The 12556-nt window shown below is 38.0% G+C and overlaps 1 protein-coding gene across 3 annotated transcripts; it reads right to left on the reverse strand.

Annotated features, from left to right (window-relative positions):
* Positions 1-980: 980 nt before the first annotated feature.
* Positions 981-9142, reverse strand: LOC121874207 (putative nuclease HARBI1). Of its 3 annotated transcripts, none has more exons than XM_042378228.1 (6): positions 9081-9142; positions 7910-8042; positions 6934-7082; positions 5254-5392; positions 4369-4514; positions 981-2058 (listed from the first exon to the last, which is right to left on the reverse strand). In XM_042378228.1, the coding sequence occupies exons 2-6, from the start codon at positions 7919-7921 to the stop codon at positions 1368-1370; spliced, it is 1137 nt and encodes a 378-aa protein (XP_042234162.1). In that variant the 5' UTR covers positions 7922-8042; positions 9081-9142; the 3' UTR covers positions 981-1367. The 3 variants fall into 3 exon arrangements, with proteins under 3 accessions (XP_042234162.1, XP_042234164.1, XP_042234163.1); XM_042378230.1 differs by having other exon boundaries at positions 9077-9127; XM_042378229.1 differs by having other exon boundaries at positions 9000-9116.
* Between the last annotated feature and the right edge of the window lie 3414 nt (positions 9143-12556).

Raw genomic sequence — 12556 nt, forward strand, 5'->3', positions numbered from 1 at the left:
GTACCTTCGACATTAAATTTATAGCACATTGTTTAAGTCTGCCAAATTACTTTAGAACAATGTCACATTTTCGGTGCACTATGTACAAATTTCTGGATCTACTGAAAAAATAGGCACCCCAGCTTATTTCACTTGAGAATCAAACACCCAAATGCTATATTGGCCAAAAATTAAAAATATTTCTCACTTTTTTTTCATCTGGGATGGTTAACACTGAGGGAGATTTGCATACTTGAGGGGTTAAGTAATACAGGTATCCCTTGCTAACTAAAAATTCACTTATCCAATTATTCTATTCTTACCTCTTTTTCACTATCCAAAGGTATATTGCATGTGTTTGTCCCCTGCATCATGCCACCAAATCATCCTTTAAGTTATGGTACCAGTGGTGCTAAGAAGTGCAAGGCCATCACCGTTGAGATTCAGATGGATGTGCTCAAACATTATGAGGGAGATGAACGAACAGCTCATACTATATGTGACCTTGAAGTTGGTCAATCTATTTTAAGAACTATTTGTGATGGTGCAGAGAAGATCAAGGAGAGTGCCAAGAGTGGAACATTAATCAGTGCATCTAAGACCTCGTATTCCCGAAGTATGATTATGGAGAGAATGGAACAGATGTTGAGCACATGGATCAAACACCATACTGTTTCTGTCAGCATGTTTGTGATACAGGTATGACCCTGGAGTATTTTATATTTCCTGGTACATGTATAAAGTTCTATAGTTTTTCACTGGTATAATGTTAGGTACTGTCTTATGAATAATGAAACCTCCAAATCTTCACTATTTACATTATTTGAATAATACGTTTTATATTTACACGACCATTTTCAAGAACGTAATTATCGCATAAATCAAGAAATTCTTGTATTGTCATTATAATTTCCATTTTACGTAATTATCCATTTTCCAGAAGTCTCGTGGTCCCCAACTTTTCAGTTGACTAATAATAAAAGGAGAAATAAAATACAACAAAATAGTTACTGTATATTGTACAGTACTTCAATACTTATCTCCACAAACAAGTTGCATAATTCAGGGCTTTGCCTGTTATAAAATAATTAATAACACTAATACAAAATTATTTGAAAAATTCTAACTTCTGCCACTTGTCAACAATGTTTAAGATGAGAATCATATATACAATACTAAGGGAACTATTATCTAGTGATAGAAAATTATATTGCAGCTCTTTTAAGATTCTTTAGATGTTCAGAAGAAAACAAAGTGTCATAAATTGGACACTGCAGATGGGATGGGGTTTATATGAGAGCCATTGATGGCTACTTCCACGCCAGGCAAAAATTTATAACACGACAACTATAGTTGATAAATCCTCCAGTGTGTGTGATGGATACTGGTCACCAACCTTGTGTCTCACACATACCATCGTCTGGTTGATGGGGAACTCCTGATGGTTCGTGGCTGAACCATTCATATATTATATGCTGACGATATGATTCCCCTTCAGGGTCATCATCTCCAGTAAACCTATCCTGAGGACCATCATCAGGGGCATAAAGGGCTTCTGAATCATCAGGAGGCCCTTGTCGCTCAAGGGCAAAATTATGCAATGCAAAACAACTTAAAATTATTGCACAAGAAGTTTTGGGGTTGGACCTTAGTTCTTGGCTTGTGCACTGGAAGCGCCTTTTTACCATTCCAAAGACTCGCTTCACTTTTCTCCGGGTTGAGGAATGAGAACGATTGTAGCACTTTTCTGCTTGTGTCATGGGGTTGATGACTGGAGTCAACAAGTAGCGCTGACATTGATATGCGGAGTCCCCAACGAGGTGACCATACTCACCTTGTTCTAAAACCTGTTTTAGTCTGGAATTCTCGTATATCTGCCAGTCAGGTACGCTTCCTCCCCATCGGACAATGGCAGTCAATATTTTTAGGTCAGGGCCGACCACCACCTGACAGTTCACTGAATACCAGCCTTTACTGTTCTTGCACTGTTCTGCCATTGCACCTCCAGGGTTGGATATCCGCATGTGGATACAGTCGATGGCACCAATAACATTAGGAAACTGAGCTACCTCATAGAATCTGTAAAAAAAATAATAAAAGCAATTGTATTACTGTAATGCAATGTCTTTCCATCTCTTTATAACACACTTAAAAGTATCATCAACAAAATTTCTGGAATTAACCAGAAGAAATACAGTAACACTTCCCTAAGTCAATGACACTATTTATGCAGGTGTAGATGTAATGGTGGCATAGTGTAGTTAAACAATATGTAACTGTTCATTTTACTGTACTGAAGTAGCTACATAGTGACTATGCTGTGATCTCTTGCTTTTCAGGAGATTAACTAATTGTTAGATTAGTCTTGGTCATGTGGAAAATGGTGAGGATGACTAACGTCAAGATCTCTTGGGTCCTAGATCAACCACTTAGTATACTGTATCATAGTTGTGCCATTGTACTGCGGTATAGTTCAGTCTGGTAATCTACCATCTCTTTTGAATTCATATTACAGCTGCATTTCAAGAAAATATTATCTTATTTACTTGTTGTATGTGTAATATTTGAGTTCCCCATTGCATGGGAAATGTGTCACAGAATGGTCATACACAGGGATCATTCATATAAGCAGAAAAATGATTGGTAACATGAAATGTACTGATTATCCCAAATCAGTGTTTGTAAACTTAAGTATGAATACATCTAATATTAAGGGAGAATTCAAGGTACCTCTATGATTGCTGTGAAGGCCTAACTTGTAGCCAAGGGTGAAATATTGTGAATAATACAATCAGATGTCTGAGAGATTGATGATGTAGTTCAACATTTTTAAGATACCCAAGACCAGTAAAAGTGAAGGGTTGAGGTTATCCCATGATCTCTGTTCAAAGTGAGTTGAACCTAAAGGAAGCCAGAGATAACCATGCATTCAAACTGGGCCCAGGGAACTGATGGTCCCTTGGTTTGAATTAGCTTCTTTATAAATAAATTGTCCACCACATCGATGTCTGAGACACTGATTGTATTATTTATTTTAAAATTAATGAATTTAACTGTACTATGAGAAATAATAATACCCTTGGAAGGATTTGTAAACAATTCAGAATTAAGGACCATGGAGGTAGGGACTTAGTATCTGTCGAGACTGTAAGGCTTAGAAACACTGGAGATGTGTTCAAATGCGTCTCTCCCTCATTGTTAACAGGATAGTCCCATATGTATAAGTGTGTGTGCGCATACTTGCGTTTGTGTGGAGTATTATCTTGATATAATTATATTTGCAGCCTCTGAGTAGTGCAAGCACATTGCTCTAATGCAGTTAGTGGGCTAGCATATTGTCCATACAGTAGAGTACTGTATACCAAAAAGTAGTCAGATCAGTACAAGTTTGAGAGTTTGTCTGCATTAGGTTCAAATGCATCACTCCCACATTGTTAACAGGTAAAGGTGTGAGGAACTAGCACAGTACTGCTGTTCCTCAATTGTGAGGCTGTGAGTAGCTGTGGGAAATGCTGCTAAACCCAGGATTGTTGGAGTGAGAAGATACAGCTGTGTATTGCTGGGAATGAATCCTGTAGCCAGAGACAGATTCCCCAAAGAAAATAAACCCTGATGAGCCAGCACCACTGATACTAAGTTTACCTATACCAGCTAAGTAACCCATGGGCTAGGTGTCAGTGCTGTTGTTGGAGAAACAGGAGTGTACCTGATTGATGTGTGATCTGTAATTAATGCTCAGGTCCTGTATGTGCCTAAATAGACTTTAGTGTATACAGTATGTAAAAAAAATATATAATTTTAAGAATAATATAGACCTATAGTCTGTTTTCTTTAGTTGAAGGCTCATTGGCTTGTACAGAATGTTCGAATAATATTTATATGTCGCAAATAAATTATTATTTAACTGTTAAGAATACCCAGTTCTGGCTCATTTTAATGCCAAATTTAATGTCTATACAGTAAAGATATATCTGCTTGAAAATATTAACATTTAAGATATGAGTGGAAAAAAAGTTTTAAATAAAGATTATTTACCATTGAGGACATAAACAAGTTCACACCTTTGGGAGGGGGTGGGACTAAGCCTTGTACCATCAAATAAAAAAAAAAAAACGACTATAGGCTATATGATGTTTCACCACTTCTCCCTCCAACATCATTTGACTGTTTAAAAACTAACTTTGAGGGATGCTTTGTCGACCTACTTGAACTGACAAATGGTGACGGTGGGAGGAAAATAATGTGGTATATAACGGTGATATAATAATGAGACAAACAGTACACAGTCTAGTGTATCATATTTGAACCCAAGCAACAGACAATCATAGAAGCACAGAAACTGCAGTAGTCATGTACAACAGAAAGAGAGCCAATGGAGAATCAACTTACTTAGCATGTACATCAGCAGACTCTGCAACAGATGGAAAAGTGACAAACTGACTGTAACGCTTGGCCAGAGCTTCTGACACTCGATGGATGGTTCGACACACTGTGGGCTGACTCACTTGCAATCCGTGCTGATCCCCTACTACTTTCTGGATGAATAAAAATTTAAAGTGATTAACATGTGTGACAATCCTATGATGATTTGTTTAACTGGAGTGGTGCAGATGTAGTCTTCTCCATACTGTACAATCTGCAGAGTCTCCACATCTCTTAAGTACAAAGGTCTCATTAGCATAACTTCATACATTTAGATCAGATCTTTCATCGTGTGGCTGTCACAAAACTGAGGATAAGGGCTCACCTCTAACGATAAGAGAAAACATAGAGATAGTTTAGAAATTATAAAAAATGAAGAAACGCAAAAAAAAAATCCCAATTGGGTCAAGAGGTGCATGAGCCTAATGTGGAGGGGAGGAGAGCCAAGAATGACATGGGGACAAACTGTAAGAAATGACATTAGAGCCAAGAAACTGACAAGAGAGATCGCAAGAGGCCATGCAGCATGGAAAGCTGCCATCAAGTAATCACAGCTAAACCATGGAAAATGGTTGTAAAATGTTTATGATGATGGTCCCAATGTGGAACAAATGAATGCTGAAGGCAATAACTTTTCATAACAAAGTTGTGAAATTACTTTAAATATATATAAATGGATCCTAAGCAATGTGTCATTCATGAAGATTCATAAATATTGGCCCATAAACAAAGCTCATTACAATGGGCTGCAGCAAGCCAAGGAGAAAATTGTACTTAAGTTATCTTGAGAATATGAAGGACCCAATGTGCTATGGAAAACTCTTAAAATCAAGAGGAACTTGCATTTTATACCTGATATGAGCCACTGCAATAGAAGTGAAGGGCAATCAAGAGCTGGTAGACAGCAGGAAGAGGTCGGCCACGGTTGTCAGAGCGCTCCAGATCTCCCTGGATCATGTTAAGAAGCTCACAAAACAACTCCTTCGATAGTCTGACAAGTAGAATATCAAATAGAAGTAATGAACTATCTGATACATCTACATCCTATGTAACACTATATTTTTTAAACAAAAATATCTAAAGATTGTAGCCCAAAACAAATTTCTAGTTATCTTTGCAGGTCCATCTATCAGTTAACTGTACAATCTCACTTTTTATTAAACCTACAAAATGTTCTCTGCAAAAACTATTACATATCTCAGTCTAACATAACAAATTCTTCTTATAGATCACATGGTATTTATTTTGTGCACATAAAAAAACCCGATCATCGGTTATCTGAAAATCCGAAAAAACTTGAGTTGCCTACACAGCCTTACATTTCCAAATCTTTAATTGTAGGTCAAATGGTACAGCGCTGTCCTCCTGTTTTGGGGATTGTTGGTTTGATTCCTGGGCGTTCCCAGTTCATCCAGCTGTAAATGGGTGTCTCCTTGTATACCAAAGGCTTAGTAAACAGTGTGCTGTATCCACACTGTCCCTAAGGGGCAGTCATGTCTATATGGCCCACTTTCACAGTACATACTTGTTTTTTTAATTATTATTCATTACCTTATTTATTGTGTTACAGTACTTAGTTTAGTTTCAGTTTTACATATTATATATTAGTGTACAGTACAGTATAATTATAATATAATATTATATGTGGTGCTGAGTGAAATACTGGGTATTAGTTTTTTTTATAATTTTCAGCTTAACAAAATAACTCTGGTCTCAAGCATTTCAGATTTTTAAAGTGAAACCTGTAGTCCTCTTATCTCATAACACATATTCTTTATCTCTCCTCTTCATTTAATCCCAATATCTTCTCTTCGATTTATAGCTGTGAATTAAGATTACAGCACTGTACAGTAAATGTTTTTAAGACATCTTAATAAACTATCATAGAACAAAGTTGTCAGAGGAAAGTAACCTATACAGTACAGTAGTCTCGATTTATGCGGATTTCCTTTACGCGGTTGGTCATTTACGCGGCACCTGGCTAAACCGGCAATTATTAGTTACGGAGTACATTCCATCATTTATACGGGAAGCGGCACAGGGCAGGGTGCGCACTAGGTCGCCCAGTCAACAAAACATTACCGAGTTCTTCACCCGCCACCCACCACAGCCAGCCCAAGTCAGTGATAGTGAGGACATGGACTTTGAGGGGTTTGACAAAGAGGCCCTGCAAGCCTCTCTGGTGGATAGTGATACAAGTGATACAGGTGAGGGCCGATAATCTGCCCTCTGCCTCGGAACCAACCCCTCATCCCCGTGTGCCCAGCCATCTCTTCTACTAACGTAAGTGTTAAAAAAACTAATATTATTGATATTTCTCTTAAATATTAATTGTGTGTGCATACCATCATAAAATTAAGATGTTATTTTTACTACAACGTACGTATTGTGTCGGAAAAAGGGTAGTCTGGGGGTTGGCCCAGTCTCTATTTCAATTAATCCCACATGTTCTGTTATTTCGTTTACGCGTTTCTCGTTTTATGCGGACCTCCACGGGTTTAATTGACCGCGTAAACCGAGACTATACTGTACCTGTATATTTCTTGGAATTCTTGAGTGCTGTATTTTGAGAGTGGGTCTCCAGGGTCTTGTACCTCAGTACTCAGGAGAAGAAACTGCCGGTACCTTCTCATGCGAATTTCCCTCCGCAGCATGTCTGTGGACGGGCGCCGTGATATGGCCTGTGAAAAACAACCATTATGTCAATACACATATCAATAGATAAAAATCAATGACAATTTCCATTTGAAGTCATATGATTAGCCATAACATTAACAACAACCAAGATTCTCAGTACTGTACTGTACAGTCAACAACAGTAACTGAACACCTTGGGACCTGGATACTGTACTGGTATGTCTGGGTGACAAAATATTCATAATAGAGTGGACCCAAGGTACAGTAGAGATGTATACAGAAAAATAAATAATTTACCCAATTTAAAAAAAAAGAAAAAGAAAAGAAAGCTTAATGTGTTAATATTATGCACTCATTTAAAAAGAGGCAGCAGTATCTTTTCTCGTCATCATACAATACATATACTGTACTGTACTGGATATTTTTTTGTCAAAATACATTTCTCTGCTGACTCTTTTTTCAAGGAACCAAAATTTTCCTTTTATATGCTGAGTCGCATCCCACAACTGCCATACAATTATCTTTTCAAAGATAAGCTCTTTTATGTGCAGGGAAGTGAATGGCCACAGTGCTGGGCATATTGGTCCAATGTAACAACTCACTAGGAGGCAAATTGGATTATTCCACTCTTGCTGAGCAACATAAATATACAGTACAGTATAGTACATGTACCAGTACTGTAGTACTCAATTTACAATGATCCAGTTTTTGAAAATTTGAATTTACAATTTTTTTTTACATTTTCTCATAATTTTTTTGCAGTAACTTCTAAGGTTTCCTGTACTAGACCTGGTCAGTTTAACATACAATTATGAAAATATCTTCTAAAAAGTAATAACATAATAACACTGAATATTTACACATACTGTACCTTACAAATCATTTTTTTTTATTTTGATGATATCGGAGGAATTTACAGGAAAGATGCTAATTCTCTGAGTTTCTTCACACTGCAGACAACAACAGTCATCCACTTACAGTAAAGTCATTCCAACAGCATTCACCTAGGGAAAAAATTAATTCACTTCCTTAAAAGAATACACTGAAATATAGTACAGTATATACCACCTGAAAAATATAATTCATAAATTTATCTAAGTGCGTACAGCATTCTGGATGTAAGTACAGTACAGTACCATATTAGGCCTGTGTGTACAGTAGGTCGGTGCATAAGAATGGTAAAGTGTTACTCCTAATTTTATTAGAAAAAGCCCGACACAAGACTATCAAGATAAATGGAAGGATTCTGGCCTGTATAGGGTATTGCCTTGTAAATGTTACGAAATTATTACTTCCTATTAAGTTTGTTCCGACCATTACTCGGATGACTTCCACAACTACACCCGTTTATGATTTACTTGAATTAGGCAAGGTTAGGTAGGTTTATTGGGTTAGGTACTGTACTAGTAAATGTTGCCTCTTTTAATGATAAGAACATCTGTGGAAAAAATTAACGAAATCAAACAACTGCCTCTGGTGGTAGTGCTGTTCTCAGACATTACCCTGTATGTGAGTATTGAATTCCGTGGTTTACCTTTTCTGAACTTTTACCCAAAACACATAAAAAATATTTTAGTTATAACAAATCCTGTTAGGCATAAAATGAATCATACGTCGATAAATTCTAAACCAAGATTCCTCTTAAAAGATAAAAAAAAAGATAAATTCCAGTCTGGTCACAGTCACTCCAAGACCATTGGCCACAGTTCCCCCCCCCCCCTGTCCTAGTTGCAAAGCTCATGTGAATGGAGTACAGTAAAGTCAACTGCTGTGTGGTACATCATGCATTAAATATTTATGCACGATTTCATTGTCAGTAGTACCACATTGGAAACACAGCTTATCTGATGAATGAAGTTAGCAAATATTGGATGTTTGGTACTTGGGTGACCGCCTGGCCCTAAGAACACCAGATGCTGCTGGTCTAGTATTTCTACCATATGCAGATTAATATGACTAACCTTCCCTGTATTGTTATTGTACATTACTAAACTAAGTTATCGTTTCGTAGAGTAGTTAATGAGATAATGACACTCACTCACCCAGACTGTTACTGTTTACGAGCTGAAGATATAAACACACAAAGTAGCTAATGTTAAAATAACACCACGAACAGGTCCATCACCCGATATATTTTTAAAGCTATATGAACAAGTAACTCTAATTCTAAATTAAAAAAATATATATCCGATGATTATTAGGCAAGGTTAGGTATGAATCATTTGCTTTAATGGAAAATTAATGATTCGCCGAGGTAGTTCAAGAATACTTTTCAACATTACACTCCCACTACGTCTTCACCCCACTAGTAGATGGCGCTGATCCGACTGCTGGGTGGCGGCTGTTTGTTTACATTTGGGGCGGCCTGTTCAACCTGTCAAAGGTGCAACAAATACCTGTAGTTCTGAAGACAAGTACCCATAACTATCATGTGTGGGAAAGATCAGAGGAATTATAACCATATGAAATTCCTTCGTTTTCTAAATATATATATATATATATATATATATATATATATATATATATATATATATATATATATATATATATATATATATATATATATATATATATATATATATATATATATATATATATATATATATATATATATATATATATATATATATATATATAATACTGTAGGTGTTTTGGGGGGTCAATTTATGATAGAGGACATAATTAGGTATATGTTATTTTTTTTTAGACCAAAACAAGGGGATTTTCTTTTGACATTTTTGGCGCATTTTACCCATAACCGAGATATTGTGAGTTGAAAATTAGAAAACTACTAGAAAGGTTATTATTGCATTTGTTGTCACCAACCGAATCTCGGGAACTTTATCTTTGCAAACAAAATAGTTTAGACAGTTATAAGAAAATTTTCTTCTATAACGTTTTCCTCGCATATTGCTCTGCACTACAGTATATACATAGATCATGCAAGTATACAAACAGTTTAAGTGAAACCGACAATCAAGTATCGTAATATAAAGTGAATAAACGTATCTTGTGTATTTTCAGAGATTACTAAATAAATAAATAAATACAAGTGATTAAGTTAGTAAATAAATATCCATCTATTTATCTACCTTGGTGGTCACAGCGACGGTGGTTGTAAGCTTCTATATGATTGGTAAACTTCCAACAGGCTGCGCAAGACTGAGTGTGATTGGTTGACACTTGGCGGAGTAAATAGGGAGGCGGGGTAAGCTGGCTGTTGCTTTATGGGCGGTTTTCTTGGTTAAAGTGAAGGTAAGTTGAACAATAGGTCAAGGTTAAGGAGTTAATATATGTGTGTTTAGTTTAAAGTGCAATAAAAAAACAAGACTCAGCCAGGGTGGAGGTAAATGAGCAAATATACCCGGAGGCATTAAGTGTCCAGGGATGAAAAGATCACCATTGTGGGCCATATTTTTTTTCTTGTTCACTTTCAGTCACTTGTAATGATCTTTAGAATATTACAGTATTACTTTTAATTACTTTATAAAGGAGATCCATCAGCAGCTTTTAAGTAGATTTACAGGAATTTTAGCCAATAATTATGGAATATGGCCCTGGCAGCGACAGGACGTATTTCTGTAGAAGGTAAATTATTTTTTATCTCGAAAATATCCTAAAGCTAGTGGAGGATTTGTGATGTTTATAATTTTGTTGTGGTAGTGGTTAAAAATTGAGTGGTGGTTCGAGGGCTCGCCTGGCTAAATCACATCAGATAAGCGTCCACTCTTGTTAAGACCGACTTGTACACATTCCTGGCTGGTGGTATAACACGTAAACGGGCCGTTTTTCATCAGTACGAAGATTAGTGACGTATCAGGTGCAGGTAATTTATTTATTTTTACGTTTGTTCGTAACTGATCTTTTCGTTAGCCTCCTGAGCGGTCGGTCGCGTCTGTTTTGCACTATTAGCATGATGGCGCCAAAATGTATTCGTCAAGTCTGGTCTTGAAAGAGCTCACACTCGGTGCCGCCACAACACATTTGCAGATTTTTCTAAGATTTTACAATTCTCACTCCGAAAAAGCTTGCCCTCACAAATTTTTAGACTTGTAAATAATTTTCTTTACAGGTGTGGTGAGATGCACCAGCTGTCAGTTGGTGTTGAAGATCACCTGAGTTAATGCATCGTTAACCTGTGTGTGGTGACTGTTGCTTCAGGTGCTGGTGTTGGCCTAAGACAAGATGTAGTCGCCGTCAGATATAACTTGTTCTAACTGGATAGAAATATTTGGTGAGTTCAGGTGAAGTTAAGTGAAGTGAGTTAGATCAATAGGAACACTTCTGATGTGATTGTCCATGTACCAGCAAAACACGTAAGGTCATCATATCCCCAACATTAGATCAGTTCATTATTATATATTTTACTCTTTAGGGAAACAGGAAACTTGTGTGTTGCATTTATGGTTGTGGTGAAGGGTTGAGATAGTGTGGACCAAGAGACGCTGAGGGAGATTATGGTTGATGGGGTACTACCACTTACACCACCAGACAGTACTACCACTTACACCACCAGACAGTACTACCGCTTACACCGCCAGACAGTACTACCACTTTCACCACCAGACAGTACTACCACTTTCACCACCAGACGTCTACCGCCGCCACCGACAATACTACCACTTACACCACCAGACAGTACTACCATACACCACCGACGGTACTACCACTTTCACCACCAGACAGTACTACCACTTACACCACCAGACAGTACTACCACTTACACCACCAGACAGTACTACCACTTACACCACCAGACAGTACTACCACTTACACCACCAGACAGTACCATACACCACCAGACAGTACTACACTTACACCACCAGACAGTACTACCACTTACACCACCAGACAGTACTACCACTTACACCACCAGACGGTACTACCACTTACACCACAGACAGTACTACCACTTACACCACCAGACAGTACTACCACTTACACCGCCAGACGTGCTACCGCACACCACCAGACAGTACTACCACTTACACCACCAGACAGTACTACCGCCACACCGCCAGACGGTACTACCCACACCTGAACAGTACTACCACTTACACCACCAGACAGTACTACCACCCACCACCAGACAGTACTACCACCCACACCCGAACAGTACTACCACTTACACCACCAGACAGTACTACCACTTACACCGCCAGACAGTACTACCACTTACACCACCAGACACTACTACCACTTACCCAGACAATCACACTACACCACCAGACAGTACTACCACACACCCACCGACAGTACTACCACTTACACCACCAGACAGTACTACCGCCTTACCGCAGACAGTACTACCACTTACACCACCAGACAGTACTACCGCCCACACCACCAGACAGTACTACCACTTACACCGCCAGACAGTACTACCGCCACACCACCAGACAGTACTACCACCCACACCACCAGAGGTACTACCACTTACACCGCCAGACAATTACCACCACCACCAGACAATTGCTACCACTTGCCACCAGACAGTACTACCACTTACACCACCAGA

The sequence above is a fragment of the Homarus americanus genome, unplaced genomic scaffold (assembly GCF_018991925.1).
Source record: "Homarus americanus isolate GMGI-L3 unplaced genomic scaffold, GMGI_Hamer_2.0 scaffold49667, whole genome shotgun sequence".
NCBI classification, from domain to species: Eukaryota; Metazoa; Arthropoda; class Malacostraca; order Decapoda; family Nephropidae; genus Homarus; species Homarus americanus.

What these genes read in the sequence shown, in the direction of transcription:
- LOC121874207 (XM_042378228.1), bottom strand. An exon ending in GAATTCCAAGAAATATACAG is followed by an intron (nt 5,393 to 6,933) that starts GTACAGTATAGT and finishes TCTACTTGTCAG; the next exon opens with ACTATCGAAGGAGTTGTTTT. An exon ending in TCTGCTGATGTACATGCTAA is followed by an intron (nt 2,059 to 4,368) that starts GTAAGTTGATTC and finishes TTTTTTTTACAG; the next exon opens with ATTCTATGAGGTAGCTCAGT.